The 19,067-nt window shown below is 53.6% G+C and overlaps 6 protein-coding genes across 6 annotated transcripts; 5 read left to right on the forward strand and 1 right to left on the reverse strand.

The window, feature by feature from the left end:
- Nucleotides 1–4,631: 4,631 nt before the first annotated feature.
- TRIVIDRAFT_214933 (uncharacterized protein) lies at nt 4,632–7,866 on the forward strand (the record flags this gene model as incomplete). The annotated part of the gene is made up of 3 exons (XM_014094440.1): nt 4,632–4,884; nt 5,319–5,441; nt 5,516–7,866. The coding sequence occupies 3 exons, from the start codon at nt 4,864–4,866 to the stop codon at nt 6,692–6,694; spliced, it is 1,323 nt and encodes a 440-aa protein (XP_013949915.1).
- On the reverse strand, nt 6,602–8,750 carry TRIVIDRAFT_175416 (uncharacterized protein; the record flags this gene model as incomplete). The annotated part of the gene is made up of 1 exon (XM_014094441.1): nt 6,602–8,750. The coding sequence occupies one exon, from the start codon at nt 8,596–8,598 to the stop codon at nt 7,465–7,467; it is 1,134 nt and encodes a 377-aa protein (XP_013949916.1).
- Nucleotides 8,751–9,639: 889 nt separating this feature from the next.
- TRIVIDRAFT_64387 (uncharacterized protein) lies at nt 9,640–10,926 on the forward strand (the record flags this gene model as incomplete). The annotated part of the gene is made up of 2 exons (XM_014094442.1): nt 9,640–9,730; nt 9,806–10,926. 2 exons carry the CDS (start codon nt 9,640–9,642, stop codon nt 10,924–10,926), a joined length of 1,212 nt encoding a protein of 403 aa, XP_013949917.1.
- A 2,755-nt stretch (nt 10,927–13,681) lies between these two features.
- On the forward strand, nt 13,682–15,114 carry TRIVIDRAFT_232727 (uncharacterized protein; the record flags this gene model as incomplete). The annotated part of the gene is made up of 1 exon (XM_014094443.1): nt 13,682–15,114. The coding sequence occupies one exon, from the start codon at nt 13,762–13,764 to the stop codon at nt 15,112–15,114; it is 1,353 nt and encodes a 450-aa protein (XP_013949918.1).
- Nucleotides 15,115–16,624: 1,510 nt separating this feature from the next.
- On the forward strand, nt 16,625–17,383 carry TRIVIDRAFT_228753 (uncharacterized protein; the record flags this gene model as incomplete). The annotated part of the gene is made up of 1 exon (XM_014094444.1): nt 16,625–17,383. One exon carries the CDS (start codon nt 16,625–16,627, stop codon nt 17,381–17,383), a length of 759 nt encoding a protein of 252 aa, XP_013949919.1.
- A 660-nt stretch (nt 17,384–18,043) lies between these two features.
- Nucleotides 18,044–19,051, forward strand: TRIVIDRAFT_118089 (uncharacterized protein; the record flags this gene model as incomplete). Its single annotated transcript, XM_014094445.1, has 3 exons — nt 18,044–18,097; nt 18,154–18,370; nt 18,432–19,051. Coding segments are annotated over 3 exons (891 nt in total), but the record flags the coding sequence as incomplete, so codon positions are not given.
- Between the last annotated feature and the right edge of the window lie 16 nt (nt 19,052–19,067).

The raw sequence follows: 19,067 nt of genomic DNA on the forward strand, positions 1-19,067 counted from the left end.
TCGTCGAGAAAGCCAATGAAATCAAATCAATAAAAACCGATAATAATAAAAAAATTATAGGTGATAACGACAGGTCAGCTTAGTCGACGTGGATCTACTCGCGGCCGCTGGATGCAGTTGAACTGGACGCCACCGTGCAGATTGGCTACTGTATGCCGCTGCCTGGAGGCGAGGTCGAATCGTTGAATTTCTTTCGTCAGGGCTGCATTGCGTTCATCCGCGTCTCGTTGGTGGAAAGCAGTCGAGTCGGTGACCGGGTTTCGCCAGAAGAAGAGAAAGGAGCGAGAAGGAAAGGGAAAAAGGAGCGTGAGAATCCGGGAACCGGAGGGAAAAGAGAGAGAGAGAGAGAGAGAGAGGAGGAGAGAAAGAGTAGTGGAAGAAAAAAAATTAAACCACCGAAAAGTTTCCCAATTCAAATGAATCCAGGGAGCCAGACGGACCGTTGCTTTCCCGGTTAGATGCTCCGTAATCGTTGAATCGGCACCGGCGCATCTGGTACGAGCACAATTAGTATTTGATTAGCTCCGGTGCTGTGATTGCAACGAAAATTGGAGTGGAAACGCTCAATCTCCGCCCAGGCGCGAGCTGTGGCCAGGCTGCCCTGCAGGGCATCGCGGGCGCGTTTCGAGCCATTTGCCGTGATTTGATTCGGGCAAAGGCCAAGATTAGCCGCCAGCCTTGTTGCCTGGACTGGGAGTTGGTCTCCAGGGTCAATTGGCCGTCAAGCACTGCCAGCAATTGCGAAGCGCTGAACTGGGCGAGTCGAGTGAGGCTCTCGCGGGCCGAGGAGCTACCCAACTAACAGCACTAAACTTAGTAGCTGAGCCCAAGATCTTGGGAATCCGGGGTTCTCTTCTGGGACAAGCTGTCAGTTGGATTGGGGCTCTGTTTGATTGCGATGGAATACTACTGGAATACTACTGGCAACACCCGATACCTTAGTCGCAGCGCCATTCACCGCATCTCCACAAGGTCCTCCCTACCTCCGTCCCAGCCAATATCAGCTGCCTCGGCAGGCGCATCGAGGCAAATTGTCATTGGCGACTCCAGAGAAGGGTGCCAGCTGTTCTGTTTGCTTGAGAAAAAGAAGGGATTTGGATGCTGCTGCAATGCAGGCGCTCTGCATCATGCACTCGCCCACCGGCTGCAGCTTCAGCCCAGCCTCACCTCAGACAAACAGCTGATTGCTGACGAGCTCAAGGACCACAGACCACAGACCACAGAAGCGGTGTCATCATTCGTCTTCCGCTCAACGCCCCTCTGCAACGGCATCAATGACTCGGGTGAATCACATTCTGCGTGTAGTAATGTTTGATACGAGTAATATGATGTACGCAGCCCGGATGAGGGAACACCTGCTTGGCCTTGACCTTGTAATACTTACTATAGGTAGGTGCTAGGCAGGTAGCTTAAATGTATGGCTAACTTGACAGGCAGTACTACGTGCTCATGCTACGATCCACTTACATGATGCCATCACCAACAACCCCCATTCCAGAAAAGAAAAAAAATCCATCAAAGACTAATAACATTCGACAACATCCGTACAAAGGATGACCGACAGGTAGAGGAGCATTAGCCGTGGCTTGACTGCACAGGGTGCTCGTACGAGTAGCTGTAGCTGCATCTGCACCGCCCAGGCGGCGTGCCTCTTCCTTTGACTCGCTTGCAAGCAGTGCGCCTCTGGACCTGCATAACCGGAGGCAACGGACAGGAGATCCCGCTTCGAGTAGGTGGCGCCGAGAAGACAGGCACAGGATAGAGACATTAGAATAAGCAGGGCGAAACGGATGTGCCAGTAGCATGTAGCAATTCTCTGCCGTGGTGGTTGTCGCAGACCACACGGGCTAGTACCAATATTGACCTCATTCATCACCATGCATCGCCCGGCCTGGCTGAGGGACTCAGATTGGCGGGCTTCGCTGCTCTCATTCGCCTGGTGTCTGGGCAGTCTGAAACATTGTGGCAGCCAGTTAATGCGACGCCATTCCTTGCTGGGCGCGCCTGTCTCTCGCGTCGAGCGGCAGCATGATGAAAATGCTAGCCCGCACTTCGAACCTGAACTGAATGATAAGTCGTCGACAGATGGACAATCATACCCGTATTCACTTGACCTTGACACCATCCCGCCCTGTGTTCTGAGACATGCATAATGCAGCATGCATGCCTCCCTCCACCGACCAGAAGCAGGTATGCGGTAGTCCAATGCTGCTAGCATCACGGACGGAGCATCTCCATCCATCCATCTGCGCATCTAGTCGCCACACGTGCCGCGCATCTCATTTTAAATGTTACAGATGACCTCTTGCGGAATTTTTGGAGGTGGACAGCGGCCGGTGGCACGAGGAGCGCGTGAGGCGGATGGCGATGGGCGGCCGACGAGCGTTATCGCGTGTTTGCTGCGTGGGCATGTCGAATATCGAGGCCGAAACATGAGACATTGATAAGCCAGAGCCAACAGGCTCGAGGCAATGAGGCTTTGTTCCATACTATCTCGTAACTGTTTTAGCAGCAGCCACAATCATACTCGTAATACTCGCAGCATACGGTTCAGCACGAGTATTCGTACCGACAGCACTCCGTAATACACACCCGGAAGACCTATCCGCAGCCCCCGTCTCTCATTAGCCTGCTCCATTCCATGGAACGGAATATGCATGCACTACCTTAGCACCAACCCAGCAGGACCTGGCTGCATCTGGCTGATCCATGAGACTCGCTGTGGGCAAGCAAGCTGGGCAAATGGGGGCTTGACGCAGCCCCAAAAGCCTCCCCCTTCCAAGGTGCAATGCAAGATGGCAGACGCGCATCACAGTCACGTCGTGGATTGGGCCCGTCCCTGCGTCGACATGGGCTGCTTGTTTATGTCTGTCTGTCCGTCTGTTACTATTCCCATTCCCATCCCTGGCGCTGACGAGGCGCCGGCACCGTCTCTCCAGCTGCCAGTTGGATTGCTGACGAGGTCCGTTGGCTCTCCATGCTTCACATTGTCTCTGCGTTGGCGCTGATATTGGCGCTCGCAGGATGGAGATAGCTGCGACGGATGCTGCCATACCATCCCGCCAAGGTTCGTTTGTCTGTCCTGTTGAGCCTGGGCGAGGCGAGGCAAGGCAAGGCAAGGGAAGGCACAGGCATGGTGCTATGGAGAAGACAAGAGAGCGGTGATGACGGCTTCTCGCCTTTGCAGCCGCGAGCTTCTCTAAACAGCAGCTCGCAACCTGCGTCAGTGCTCGTATGCACTCGCTCGTACCAGCACTAATGGAGTCTTTGTTGACCACACTCCTTGGCCCCCATGACTTTTAGGTGCTTGTGCTACCCCCGTGGCTGCACAACAAAGAGACCGCCTTTTTTCTTCTTTTTTTTCCATTCTCTTCTTGCCGTCTCGGCCTTGGCAAGGCTTGGACACGGTTGTCGTCATCACCGTTGTTTTGGGCCGCCATGAAGAGGGAAACCCTCGTCCTTGTGGTGCAAATCGATATCCACGTCGACGGCAGGGTTCTTAAGTCATTGTTGCCTTGGCTCTTCCCTGCCAAACAATTGCTTGGGCGGCATCACCAGCAGAGCCCCAAAGTCGCCATCGCCGGCCACTAGAGAAGCTAAAGTAACGCCGGGGCGTCTATCAGCATTGATTAGCTTATGTGACCGTCGCTGGAAATGAAGCTCTGCAGCCAATCGCCGCGCTGCCTCACTCGAGTTTCGAGTTGTGGCGCTTGGTTGCCGGGAGTGTGTTTGGGAGCTAGCAGGGGGTGCGCATAACCGTGGCAACAAGATCTGGGTTCTCTGCCGTTCACCGCAGCAAGGCAGGATTTTCGTTGCAGTTTTTTGCATTTTTCGCTTGCTCCCAAAGTGAAGCCCTACCGCACCGCCTGGTGCCCAACAGGGATCTCAGTGGCCAGATAGGGCCAGGACTGGAACACGAAAGAGAAGAAAGAAGAAAAATCCATGGGTCTGTGCCGCAAAACGACGTCGTTGTGCAGCGGCGCAGGGAGAGGCAGCGGCCAGCTGTACGACGAGCTGTACTATGTACGACGAGCTGTAGCCGCCTTGCCTGGCCAGAGGATAAAAACGAACAACAAACTCTGGCGGCCACAGGTAGATTGCCAGTCTGGAGGGTGGCATCCACCATCCATTTCGCTGTTCTAGTGCTCGTTAGCAGGCCCGGTACAGAGTACAATTAGCAGCAACAACAATTCTCTACCGCCTTTCAATGTGATTGATCCCTTGCTCAACCACCATCAAAAGCCTAATCCTCAATACTAAATCCTAAATAACCCCCCCAGCTGCCGACTATCAATTCTCTTCCCCCCTCGTCTCACTTCTCACTGCCACTTCTCACTTCCCCGGCACTACTCCCAGGCCTTGCTTGGCGGCTTTCTGCTCCCCTCCCCCTCTAAAATCGCCCCTCCATTCCCCATCGCCCACTTCCATTCCCTCTACCCGTTGATCCAGGGCCTATCGGATTCTATTTTTTCTTCTTGCAATTTTTTTTCTCTTCTTCTCTCGCTCTTTCGCACGCCCTCAATCCTGAGACGCATTCCTCCAACAAAGCACAAAGCAGTCCCTTGCGTCTCCGCGAGCCACGAAGCACCGCGCGCATTCGATTCGCCCAGCTGCCTCTGCGGCCAAAACAGGCAGAAAAATTCTGTCTCTCTCCACCACAATCCGCTGAATCCCGGCCTCGTCCTCTGCAGCTGGATTCCCGTCTGCCTGCCTTGACGCTGCCGCAGCCGCTGCATCTCCAGTTCTCCATCCGCTCGTCGTCGAATCGCAGCCCCCGTCGAGGAGAAAAAGGCCTGCGGCCACTCAGAATCCAGGAACCGGCAAACTTTTTTTGGGCGCCGCCCAATCAATCGCGACGCAAACATGGTTTCTTTTTCGTGCGAGGTACGCACTAACCAACTTACATGCTTTTTGTCTTGTCTATCCCATGCTTTGTCTAGTCGACTCCCCTTGTCTGCCATTCCCTCCCGTGGCGCTGCGCTCGCCCCTCCCCTGGTCATTTTGTCCAACATGCGATATGCCTTGGCCCTATTCATAGCCTGACATCACTTTTGCTTTGCGCACACCACCCTCCCAACTGCTACTAGTAGTATTACTTGTTCAGCGCCAGACAAGTAACACTATTTCAAGCATCCCTTCTGCTACGTCCCGCTGATCCCTCGGGTCCACTCCCCTGTCTCGCAAACTCCCCTCCCCCTCCCCCTACCCGCAACCGCGCTTCATATATCCATCCACATCTCGCATCACCTCTTCTGCATTGCACTAGTCTCTTTATCAACTCCCGGCCTCGACCTTTCCTCTGACTTGTTTACATATAGGCGTGTGGTGACGTCCTAACCAAAAAGAAACTCGACCCTCATCGCAGTCGCTGTCGAGGCGCAACCTTTACCTGTATTGATTGCATGGTATACTTTCCCGGCGTCGAATATCGTTCTCATACAGTAAGTCGCGACTCGGCAGAGTCTGGCTCGGATCTGGGTTTGTTGTTTGGTCGGGCTAACATGGCATTTCTCAGACTTGCATGACCGAAGAGCAGAAATACCAAGGCGCATTGTACAAACCAAGGCAAAACAAGAAGCAGCAGCAGCACCACCAACAACAACAACAACGACAGCCACAACAACAACAGTCCACCATGAACTCACATCGTTTAGGCATGGCCAACACGCTGGCCCTGCAGCCATATGTCGAGGATGCTGGCGATGACAAAGAATATGAGTCGTGGCACGAGTACGAAGACAAGTCTCGACCTCCCCCAGAGGCGCCAACCCCTCCATCTGCCGCCGACGATGATCACGTCAACGTCTTTGACTTTTTGGACAACTCTCAAACCCCGACTGCTTCGAACCTGAGCCATGCGCGAGACCGAAAAGCTCCTGATGCCGCCGACAGCACCTCTCTTGTGCGCTACGAGACAAAGAGCGGAGAGCTCCTAGAGCCAGCTTCCCTTATGGACCGAGACGGAGAGCCACTTGTACAATACGGAACCGGCCCTGTGCCTACAGGTGCTGTCGCCACCCCTCAGCCCAAGTCGGAGCGACGGAAATCAAAGGATGGCGATGCCAAGAAGGACAAGAAGCGGAAGCGCTTGCACGTGGATGTTACTGGCGACCAAATCATGGCTGACGCACCCCCCGTCCTTCACTCTGGTCTCACTGGCGGCCTGAAGAACATGATGCGGCCTGCTTTTCCACCGTCACCCGATTACTCTGGAGATAACATCGCCGATCTCTCGCCGACAAGCCCACTCAAGAAGACGAAGCACTCTCGACACCACAAGAGCCACCACCACCACCAGACAAGCAACAGCCTCTTTGGCATGATTGCTGGCGCCCCACCCAAGACCAAGTCGAGCAAGCACAAGTCCTCTTCCAAGAAGCACTCCTCCCACAAGCATGAGAAGAAGGAGCCCAAGCTCATCGATTTCCGGCCGGGTTCTAAGGACGGCAAAGAGGAGAACCTCGACGGGCAGATGATTGTCTTCAAGCCCCGCGCTGATGTCTTCCTCAGCTTCGTCAACAAGGGACCGGAGAGCGAGCGCGGCTGCAGCATGAACAAGGCCTTGAAGCGATTCCACCGGGAGCGCCAGGCCGCCGGCTCTAGCACCCCCAAGGGCAAGGAAGAAAAGGAACTGTGGCGCTCACTGCGACTTCGACGCAACGACCGAGGCGAAATTGTTCTCTTTTGTGAATAAACAAGAAAGAAGAAATCTATCGAAAAAAGTAAAAGCATAACCCAAAAAAAATGAGGAAAAGGAAAAAACTCGACGGAGTTCGTCCAAAGGGCGGGTCCTGCTCAGTGTTACTTGGATACAGGAGTTTTGCTGGATCATCTTGCTTGCTTTGACAGCGTTTTTATATGCTTGGCCGGAACGGAACTGTACCACTATGTCTTCTATCTGTCATACTATTTTAAAGGGTCATGGATAGACGGGCAAACTTGGTCTTCCCCCCCTGTAACAACATCAACATCGACATCGACGTTTCCCGAGATCATGTGGCCAAGGTGCGCCGTCACGGAGCAAACATCTGGGGTTTGCAAGACGGCGCTGCTTTGGCCATGGAGTGGGAATTGTCAACTAATCTTGTGGCATTATAACTACGGTATGAGACGGAAAGATGGACATTGGGAGCAGTAATGACGGAGATGAATGATACCATGAAGGAGGAATGTGTGATGGGAAAGCTTCAATTCTCTTTGTTCTATTTATTTTGTCTTTTTTCATTTTCATTATGTATGATGGCATACGAGGTGGATCATTGGCTGACAAGCCTAGCAAGGCATCTGCTCTATTTTCATATCTTTTTGGTGTTTATCCTTTCTCTTCTTCTTCTTCTTCTTCTTCTTCTTCTTCTTCTTCTACATCTTGTTTTCATTTCCTGCAAACGTATTACTACTACTTGTATGGAGTATTACAACCTAGCTATCCAAGAACATCTGATTTTGCTTCAAAAAAGAACTTCGTTACATGACGCGTAAGGGAAGAATGTGCTGTACCATGGCCTCTCTTCTACACAGGGGACACTCAGGCTTTTCTCTGACCCAGTCGCCGATGCACTCCCAGCAGAAGACATGCCCGCACTGGGTGGCGGCGGGATCCTTCATCTCCTCGAGACACAGTGTACACTTGCGCTGCTGGCTTCCCTTGATGTATCCCATGGTGGATTCGTTTTCGAGATGGAACCTCGGAATGCCGCTCATGGGGGTGTGTGTTGTCGTGGCGATGTCCACCTTGCTCGCCTGGGCACCGGTGCTCCCACTGAGCAAAAGTTCGTTGTTGGATGCGGTATAGGTATTGTTGTGGCTGAGGGAGACATCAAGTTCCCCCGAGTGGAAAGCGGCCCTCTCGCGCTGGGACGAGGCGACGGAGGAGAATGTGTCGCGGACGTGGAGGAAGGCCTGGACGCCCATCTGAATGGCTAGCAGGACTCCGAGGAGCTCGTAGCCGCCGCGGTCGGGGGTGTCGGGCACGGTGCGGGTGAAGACGTAGCGCAGAGAGAGGAGGCGCTTGGAGAGCTCATAGTAGGTGCCGTTGAAGTAGAAGAGGGCGAGGACGACGGCCTGCAGCGGCGCGGCGGACGTGACGGAGGATAGATGCGTGGAGAGGTAGTCAAGGACGCGAGCCTGGCGCGTCTTTGTCTTGCCCTGCTGGCGGAGGGTGGCGAGGCGACGGTCGAGGAAGCGGCGTAGACGAGCGCGGAGGCCGGGCAGTACGCGGCTCGCCAGGTAAGGGAGCAGGATTGTGCCGACGATGTAGGCGGCGCGGGAGGGGAGAGCGGGCAATGAGAGGCCTGCGCTCGCGTCGACCTGGACGAGATCGCAGTATTCCTCGCCCAGGGTGCGGTTGCCGGGGAGGGTGGTGAGGCAGAAGTAGAGCAGCGAGGCGGCGGTGCGAAGCTCGGGGGCTAGCGAGTGGGCGGAGCGGGCGCCGAAGAGGCGGCGGTGGAGTTCGGAGAAGGAGTTTGCGAGCTGGCCGGTGAAGTAGGCGTCCTTTTGGTGGGAGCGGACGATGTCGGGGGCTGCGGCGAAGGGGTAGGGAGTCGTGGAGGATGAGGATTGTGATGGTGATGATGTTGATGGTGTTGTTGTGGCGGCCATGGTTGATATCTGGGCTCTCCTTTCTTTTCTCTCTCTCCCTCTTTTCGACGTGATATGCTCGCTATATGAAATTCAGAAGAAATAGCAATGCGTGTATGTCAAGGATAGATCGTTAAAGAAGCGGCATTCGCATTCGCATGACGGGTCGAGGAAATGATGATGTTGATTTGAAAGCTGAAAGTTTTGGGGTCCATTGTAGCTTTCGGCTGTAGTGCTAAACGCTGGACCTCGGGACAGTTGACCAGCCCCATGTGCCGCTACCGTTAAACCGGCTAGGTTAACAAGATTGCCCGAAGCCATGTGGTGACATACAGATACACAGCGAGATCCGTTAGTGCTAAAGTAGATTGGTGAAGTGCAAGTCAGTGATGTGAAAGTATCAATGGATAAACTGATTTTGAGCGTGGGGGTCATGATCATGTTTTTGGTAATGACTGGGTGCATTTGGTACTGAAAGAGAGTGGTTCATCTAATACCAATTGATGCTTTGTTCGGAGATGACCAGTACTTCTGGATAGGTACATGCCGAAAGATACCTAATGTTCAACGTGGTACGCGCCACTAATGCTACTTGTAGCCAATTACTTCATCTCAAGGTTTCCATAATATGCCTTCAGTCAAGGCCATGCGATGTCAAGTATCGAATCAACCTAGATAGTCTCAATCCATTGATCAATTCGATCAAGGTATTTGTCACTTTTGTTCACTAAAATTCTCGGCATTGTTTCGCTACAGTTACCACCAAGACACTAGCAGTGACGTAGATTGCGCTGCGGCAGGGACCTTTTTCCGCACCTACCCTTTAATTTTGGCGCCAAAAAATGCAAGGGACAGCTTGGTCCTTTGTCGCCTCAGACATCACTTCTCCCGTCTTCATCGACTATCCAGACATTGGCTTTGACCAACATACAAAGCGTGCGCAGCAAGAGCGCAGCCGTTCGTTCGCCCACCGCTCAGGACCAATCGCAGAGGCGCTCCCTCCATGTCTATCCCCTTCATGCTTCTTTGCGGGTGCAATTGGCTTGACAACACGTTTCCATCATGGATGGTGATCCTGCCGTAGAGCCTCAGCTCGATGCCTTCAGCCTGGTGTTTCCTCTGCCGTTCCGAGTCGGCTTTATCGTCACTCTAGGTTAGCCCCGTTTGCACCCCCTTGGGAAACATGTTTCTGCGAGGGCATTGATAATGCTGACAATATGCTTAATAGCTGTCTGGGGATGGGGCATCAACCTCCATTGGCTGCATGCCTTCCGAATCGACGTTCCCGCCTTGATCCGATACCCTGGACGAAGCTCGCCGCAGCATATATCGCATCACCTGTCTACGTACCGACTCGCAATAGTCTTGACGGCGCTGTTCTCGCTGTCCATTACCCTGTTTTGGCTGTGCACCTGGCACGTGCCGGCCCGGGTCATTGCCTACGACTGGATGCCAATGACGTACCTGGTCGCGCTGGTGGCATTCTTCTTCGTTCCTTTGCGAAATCTGCCTACTGGTGGTCGAAGACGTTTCCTTGCTACGCTGCGGCGGGTGAGCATTGGCGGCATTGCGGAGGCGCAAGATGGAAAATTTGGAGACATCTTGCTGGCTGATGTCTTGACATCGTATGCCAAGGTGTTTGGAGACGTTTTCGTCACGCTGTGCATGTTCTTCAGCGCTGGGGGCTCCTCGACGGACCATCCTAACAGGAGCTGCGGGGGTACGCTCTTTGTTCCGCTGCTTATGGCTGTGCCGAGCATCATCCGTTTCCGACAGTGCCTCATCGAGTACCTGAGAGTTCGACGGGCCCCGTACAAGGAGTCTGCGGGCTGGGGTGGCCAACACCTGGCCAACGCTCTCAAGTACTCTACCGCATTCCCCGTCATCATCACAAGCGCCATGCAAAGGGGGGCCGGGCCAGAGAGCGACATGGTCACGCTGCACCGGGCTTGGCTGGTCGCCGTTTTGGTCAACTCGCTCTACTCCTTCTACTGGGACGTCGCCAAAGATTGGGATCTGACACTCTTCTCGTCGCGAGAGCGAGCATCAGCGCACCACCCGTGGGGGCTACGCGATCGGCTCGTCTTCCGCTCAGCTGGTCTGTACTACTTTGTCATTGGCCTCGATTTAATGCTGCGTTGCTCGTGGTCGATGAAGCTGAGTCCTCATCTGGACAAATTTGCCGACTATGAGAGCGGAATCTTCCTGATCGAGCTTCTCGAGGTGTTTCGGCGATGGATGTGGATCTTCTTCCGCGTTGAGACGGAGTGGATTAGGAATTCCTCTACGGGGCTCGGCATTGACGATATTCTGTTAGGTGACTATCAGGGCAAAGACGATGACGACTAGGGACTGCCACAAAAGGCTTGGAGTTTTGTCTTGTTCACCTTGGCGAAAGAAAGAGAGAAAGGGGGGCTATTTTTAGGATTTCATACTCTGTACATGGCAGTTGGCGCGCTTGGGCTTGGAACATTTGGTAAACTCTTTTTTTTTTTTTTCTATTTATATAGACATTTTCGGACCACTCGGTATTGCCTAGCATTTTGCATTCACATTACCTGTATGGGGTACTAGTTCACACATGGGACAAGGGGTCCGAAGAAATTGGGGGCGGCAGGCCAGGAACTTGGCAAGCGTACGAGTATAACGGCAGGGCTAGATAAATGCCGGTCGTACCACCATAGGGATGAAAGCGAACGATACGCTTCCAGCTGATTGGAGGAACCAGAGAGGTCGGCTAGACGTTCAAGGGTCTTTTTCTCCGACCAGTCAGTTGGCGCGCGGGCGATTATCACCGGCATCGACGGTTACTTGACAACGCAAATTTAGACATCGACAAGGCGAGGCTCTAGTGCTCGTCCTACGCCAAGTAGATACGAATATTCGGACAGGCAGTGGACAGCCCCCACGCGGAGAATAATGATCCTGATTCCACCGGCAAACGAAATGAGACGAATCCGCCGCTGGTTGCATTGAAGCCCAAACTCCATCAGTCACTTGTGAGCATGAAAAGTTGCTGCTCCAGCAGATATTACGCATCAAAAATTGCTTGGCCGACAGGTACGGGGCACGTCTCTGCTCTCCACGGACTCCACTTGCAGGGATGGCTTCAATTGCTCAGGGACGAAATCAACATGCACATGCAACAAGTTTCTGCGTCTGCGCCACGTGCATTGCGTCTCATGTCTGCTTCGCATGATGAGAAGTGTTTTAAAAGCGACATGGGGGCCTCGCCATGCAAAATGAAAGACACAAAGAGTCAGGCCTTGGGGGTTGGAAGAGAGACCTCCCCGAACCGGACAGGACAAGGAGCTCATGCCTTGTCACCGAGTCTCCATTAGAGGGGCTCATAGGTCAGTGCCCTGCATGCAATGACCAATTTAGAGGGGAGCGTCAGCATTGCACTGTCGTGCTCCATTCCGGTGCATTGGGTTGAGCTAGTCAACTGACAGAAGCTGGCAGTGCGACAGAATGTTGCAGCAAGACATGGGGAGACGAAGAGTTTGCATGGAGCTGCGAAATACATACTATTGGCAATACGAGTACCTTGCCAGGCCGGTTTGTATACATGTACTCCGTGCTCCGTACGGAGAACATATATACGTCCGTCGGGGCGGTGCGACGGCGAGGGTGATTGACTGCATGTCCCGGACAAGGGGCCTTGAAGATGCAAAAGCGAGATTGCGTTCCAGGCCGACAAGCTGCAGCACTCGTATGCTGGAAAACCCAAGGGTTACACCATGCTGCATAAACGGGGGGAAAATACTCGCCCAGGTACTCGTATACAGCCATTGGTACGGGTAGCTGCTAGTACGAGGCACGGGACGCTGAGCCGTCGACCGAGGCGAGAGCTATAGAAGCAGGGAGGATGAGGATGAGGAAAAGTGTCGAACCGGCATGTCAGACTGGAATGATGGGCACCCGTCACACGCCCGTTTCTCTCCCAGCCTGCATGTTTCGGCTGTGCTGATAGGACAAAAGCCTGGAGAAGGAAGAGACAAAGCGGCTTGAAGATGTTACACGGGCCAGATGGGATGACACGCCGAGAGCCCGACAACGATGCCCATGGCCAGGCAGCCTTACAAGCCTCCGAGCTGCATTCCCCAGAAGGTTGTGCAAACTTGGCAAAGGATCAAGGCTCCTCTCGAGCGGGTCACGAGCCGTGTAGATGCCGTTGTCATGACGATTTTTGTTTCTCATGCCTTCATTCCGGCTGTCGTCACTTTGGCCTTTGTCGTTGAACAGCAGCCATGATGCAAGCAACAAGAAAAAAAAAAAAACACACTTAGGACTCCGGCTTTACTCATGTTCCTACGGATGATTGTCAGCGGGCTCACATTCCCTCCATGTTCACGTTTCGTTTGTCCTGCCAATCTGTGGCATAGTGTGGACAATCGTTCCTCCACTCGGCATTGATGATCGGCCATGCCGGATGAGGTTGCTGATGATCTTACTCCGTACCGTTTGTTCGTTCATCCACGCCCTGCACCCACGCCCCTTGGGGTTTGTACGTTGCATACTTTTGTACTCGTGCTTTGTGTATTACCGTCCGGAATACAGAGACGCGAGAGTATATGTATGTCGAGTTCATTCTCGCATCTTGGTACGACCTTGTGCACATCACAAGCACAAGCACACGTTCGCGTTGTTGCACCCGTCGCTCATACTCTCATGGTCACTTACACGCGCGCGCTCTCTTTCTCCGCCTCTCTCTCTTTCTCTCTCTTCTCTTTCCCCTCTTTCACATTCACATTTGTATGCATGTCTACTGGACCGATTCACATCACTTAGTTATACTATCTGTGCGCTTTGTCTCTCACAGCTTAGCAATCGAAGGGGGTGACCCTGTGGGGGTGGCTCCAAGCACAGACTCCGTGGTGTGTTTTTGCCGCTCCATCGCTGTCACTGTCAATTTTATACCCCAGAGGCCGGTGCACCCATTTCCACGTGGGTTCCTTTGGGATTGCCTGACCCTGCCTTGACATTACTTGCCTTGGGGCCTGCCTGTGTGTCTTTATTATACAAGGTGTGTGCCCGCCGTTCTGGTTCTTCGCCTTCTTCCCTCATTAACAAATCTCAACCAGGCCAGTCTTGGGCTCGAGCTGAATACTACTTCTTTCCTCTTCCTCACCCAGCTCCTACTAGTAGCTTCTCAGCCCTTGGATATAAATTCAATACCGGAAGATGCTCCACCTGCGGTCCGTCTCCGATCCGCCACTGAGTCCCTCGACGCTGGGTCCCTGGGAAATTCCTGCCTTGAGCAGCCGGCCTGTGACGCCTCTGGCACCGCGGCCACACAATGCTGATGCATATGTGAAGAGGCCTCTCCCGCCTCTCCCTCCCATGACCAACTCGTCTGTTGTTCCGCCGCCTCTCAAGATCAACAAGAAGAAGAATAAACCGGCTTCCCTACCAGTAGGACTGGGATCGAACAATGCGCCGCAAATTCAAGCTGAAGCTGAAGGTCGAATCGCCTCACCCTCGCCCCGCCAAGCCCCGAGCACCCCCGTCAAGAATGCCCATCCCCCTCGCCAGTCGAGCCTTCCTAGCCCTGTGGCTAGTCTCAAGCACCGGAAGTCAAAGAAGGTGATGCAGCTCATGGGACTCGACGTTGACGTTACGAATCTTGTTGGCATTACCCCCAAAGAGGGCGAGAAGGAGGTTGTTGCTCGAAGCAGCCGAAGCTTTGACGACCCATCCGCCCCGAACCCTGCCACTCTTTTGCAGCTTCCAGAGGAAGGGCTGGTTCCGGTATTGGAGGACGACGACGGCATGGCTAGCCTGTCCAGCAAGAAAAGCTCATGGGGACCGGGATCGCCACATTCGGCTTCTGGATTCCCCCTTGGCCCTAAAAATTCTGTTCGTCGCCGCCGAAGTGCCCGGATCTTTGACCAAGATGGCTTGGGTCATCTTGCCGCGCAGGAAGACGTGTTCATGCCCTCAAACGAGGAGGAGGAGGAGCAAGTTGATGGCAGTGACGACGATATGGCTGCTGGCGAGTACCACAAGTTTGCTGTTGAGCTGGCCGCCGCAGCGGTGCCGAAGACCAGCCTCGATGAGGCTAATTCTTCGGAGCCACTTGGGAGGCGGTCCTCCATCTTGAGCTTCAAATCAGGCTCCCATTTCTCTCGCCTCCGAAGGAAAGCAACCAGTGCTGTTCGACCAACCACTGCTGACCCACACTCTAGGAGAGTGGGCAGCAGCGGTTCTGCTGAGATACCCCCTGTTCCTGCTGTTCCAGCCCCTGAGGTTGAGGAACCCTCAGTTCCCAAGAGCGCGTTTGATGAGAGCGACTCAGATAGCGACTCACGCCCAAACAGCAGGACCCGATGGCGCAGAGACCGCTCTTCACACAAAGAAGATCGAGGTAGAGACTCGCCGGCCATGGTGCGCCGGGACGATGAATCAAGCCTGTCGCGAGGATGGGCAAAAACTGGTGATCAAATGAATCGGCTGTTGACCGTCGGTAGGAGACGGAAGGACCAGCAGCCTGCTAAGCAGGATATTGGCGTCGTGAGTGAGAGCGTCTTTGCGTAAAGCAAGAGAGGAAAAAAAAAAAAACCAATATTGCCCCCCTCCCCTTTTCCTTAATTTTCCCTCCGTCTTATTCATGAAACGAAGACATGATCAACAATGGGCACGAATCTATGTACAAGCATGGTGGACGTTATCTGGACTATCTTTTCCCTCCCTGGTTTCTTTGTTTTGGTTTGGTTTTCTCCTTTTCGTGCATCATCTACGGAGTAATGGGCTTGCACATGGATATCCCCTGTTTGGTTGGCATATTGCCTTTGTCTGTATACGATCATATACCACTTTTCCTGTTTTTTTTTTTTTTGTTTTATATATAAAAATGTCGTTTGTAGAAGGATATTGGATTAACAACGACTATAATATCGGAGCATAAATTGATGAAACTGAAGAATAATTCCAAGTCTGTGTCCGTGCCGGCGAATGCCCCTGTGAAGAATCCAATGTCAGCTTTTCATCTTCAAGGTTTCTCCTGTTATAAAGCTCCAGACGCTACATTCTGCTAATGAAGCCTATGATCTTGGAAAGAAGCTCGGGAGCAGATCGCGCGACGGGCCGAAAAAGGCATATGTATTATTGTGTTTATAATATATAAGAAACTCCACAGGCCCCGCAGGACAACAGGCGCAAGAGATGCACAAATTTGGTCTGTGCTTTGTGCTATTGAAATGGCTTGATGATGGTGATGGCATGATTGTACGACATAACGTTTGATTTCGAAGACGAATGGAGTGTGTTTGCCGGCTGTCGATGCTGTGCCGGAGACTGCCGTATTGGGTAATGTTTCTTATTATAGCATCGTGAATCGATCGTTCTCGAAGTCAGTATGTTTGCTTGCGGAATGGGAGGAGATGACACGGGACTTGGACCGGCATGTTGGTCTTGAGGAATGTGGGAAGAGGCTTGGTATTTTTTCCCCCCCGGTCGATCGCCCGATGACTATTTTCCTGTTGGCCTTGGTTTCTAGACGGCTTGTTTTCCTGCGGTTGAAAGGTTTGCAGGTTGGTGAAGCGACATGATGGGCTGTAGTCTAACAGATTTCTTTCCCATGAAACGGCTACACCACCTGTCAGCATTTCAATCTTCAATGTATATTATGCGGCACATCGCCTCATTGGCCGACGGGCCGAGAAAATTGGCAAGAGTATTCCCCATTTCCATTCTCCCGGGTAAGCAGGTTTCCGTGTGTTTTGTCTCAGAGGCGAGGCCCGATCATCTTTCGCCTCATCCGTTGGAATGCAACCGCTGCTCGCAGCTTCTTGTTTTGACGGGTTCGGTTCTTCCTCCCTTGGACCTCAGTGGTGTATAAGTATTGCGGGTGTTCGGCCATGATGACGATGCTTTTTTCTCTTTGATATCATGCGCTGCAGCGTCCTTCACTCGTTCATCTAGTCTTTTCTCCTGTTCTCTCATCATTCGCTATTATCCATATTTTGGTATCATTCACACTTGAACAAACCCACAGACAAGAATATAATAAAGATAGAGACAAGTCCAGTAAACACAAGTCATCAAGATGCGTTCCACCATCATCATCACCGCTTTCGTCGCCTCAGTCCTTGCCGACTACAGTGGCACCCCCGAGGAATGTGCAGTGAAGTGCACCACCGCCCACGACGCCTGTCTCACCAAGCCCGACACCAACAGGGCCCAATGTGCTGCTGATTACGCCGACTGCCTGGGCTATAACCCGTACGAGAACGGCTTCGTTACTCCTACGGCGTGTTCCAAGACGACGGCTGCTCCTACACACACTAAGCCGCCGTCACCGCCGAAAGACGAGTGCAAGTGCTATGACGAGTACAACAAGTGCCGCAGCGCCCCTGGAGCCAACATGTCGTACTGCGCCTCTCAGTATGCAGAGTGTCTGGGCTACAACCCCTTTGACGGGCAGCACAACCCGGATGAAATCGAGAAGAAGTGCTCCAAGCCCATCATCACTCCCACGCCCACTCCTCCCCCTCCTCCTCCCAAGCCGGATTGCCGCCTCATCAAGAAGTGCAACGAAGAGCGCGACGTTTGCAGGGGCAAGCCCGGCGCCAACCAGGCAGACTGCTCTGCCAAGTATGCAGAATGCCTCGGCTTCAATCCGTTTACGCCCGATGGAGAGCACTGCATCAAGGAGTGCGAAGAGGAGCACGAGCATAAGCCTCCTCACAACGGGACGGCGCCTCCTGTTCACCCCACGAATCCCCCTATTGTGTCTGGCGGCTCTGGGATGAAGCCGCTGGAGCTGTTTAGCTTCCTGGCTGCGGGCATTGCTGCGCTTTTGTAAGGGAGGAATAGAGTAAGGTTGTGTGAAATGGTATTAGTTGGTAATTGTTGATTGGGCTCCCGAGTTAATAACTGTACCTTGATGCCGGTGCTGTCGTGTTAGTCGTTTCGTCCCGGGGCCGGGGCCGTAATAAGTAGTAATAAGGCACAAATACACTTTTGTTCTTGATTCTCAGTCTTGATCTCTCGAATCCAGTAGTAGAACATAAGTTTAACTAATCGGAACAAGATGCGACGAATCACCGGCTCGGCCTGCTGTCAAACAGCCCCGGCCCTTCGGCCCGTTCCTCGGCTTGTGTCATCGGATCCCCCGCTCCCCCAAGATTCCAGTCCAGATGTGCGATGCCGCCCCTCCAACCTTGCCAATTCCTCCCCATTCCCAACTCTCCCGACGCAAAGCGAAGACCGTCAGCGCCTCTGTTGAAACGGGCGAAGGCGGGCACAGCGAGAGAGAGAGAAGAAAAGAGGCGTTGCTGGCTGACGCTGGAAAATGACCGCCCAGGAACAGCAGCGCAACACAGAAAGCATCGCCGGATCCGCGCCAGAGCCGGAAGTCGACGTCGACGCCTCCGAGGCCGCTCTGTCCGAGGCCGAAGTTGCGCAGGTCAAGAGCCACATTGCCGAGGCGCTGGGCGTTGCCGTTGCGCATGATTACAGCGGCGCATCGCTTTACTATGATGCATCGACGATGGCGTCTCTGAATCCCTTTTCTCTGGTCGGTTTTGCTGCTTGATTTGCTTTTGCTGGTTCGCTTACAATAGCAATACATAGGCTGCCCTCAACCGATTTCGAGCATACAAGCCCCCGCCGTTCCCGCTGTGGGATGCCCTCCCTGCGCGCAAGAGAGCGGCCATCTTGGTGCTCTTGTTTGCGGATCGATGGGGCGACCTGAGGGTTGTCATCACCATGCGCGCGGCCAGCCTGAGGAGCTTCTCGGGCCACGCCGCGTTGCCGGGAGGGAAAGCAGATAGCAAAGAAGAAACACCATGTATGGTTTATGCTCGCGCATCGAGATGAGAGCAGGGTATTTGGCTGACCCGAGGAAACAGACCAGATTGCGCGACGGGAGGCGTACGAAGAGATTGGCCTCCCCATGGACGATAATCGAATCCCCAAACCGTTTCGCATAGAGCAGCTCTGTGATCTCCCGCCGTCTTTGGCTCGGACGCATCTTGTGGTGACTCCCTGCGTCGCATTCCTCCACGCGGATCGCACCTCTCCGGACTCGCCTCCCGCTTTGGTTGAAGACTCCATGATCCCCCGGCTGGATGCCCGCGAGGTCGCCGCTGTATTCAGCGCTCCTTTCTACAATTTTCTCAAGATGAACGATCTACCGCCTCGACACGGCGAGACGCTGCCGCCGGGTCACTGGTATGACGGCGCATGGACAAACTACAAGGGGGTGCAGTGGAGGGTGCACAACTTTTACGTGCCAGTGAACAACCAGAAGGTCTCAAGGCCTAGAAGGGGGAGCGCAGCGCAGATAGAGCTGGCGGACCAGCTGGAAGTAAGCCAGGACCACGAAGGCCGGTTCAAGGTCTGGGGTTTGACTGGTAGGGTGTTGGTCGACGCAGCGAGGATTGCGTACAATGAGGAGCCCGAAATGGTGCACAATGTTGATTTTGGCGATTTTGATGTGATCAAAATTGCCCAGGAGGAGGGCGCGCTGGATGATCACGGTGCGC

The sequence above is a fragment of the Trichoderma virens genome (genome assembly GCF_000170995.1).
Source record: "Trichoderma virens Gv29-8 chromosome Unknown TRIVIscaffold_92, whole genome shotgun sequence".
NCBI lineage: Eukaryota > Fungi > Ascomycota > Sordariomycetes > Hypocreales > Hypocreaceae > Trichoderma > Trichoderma virens.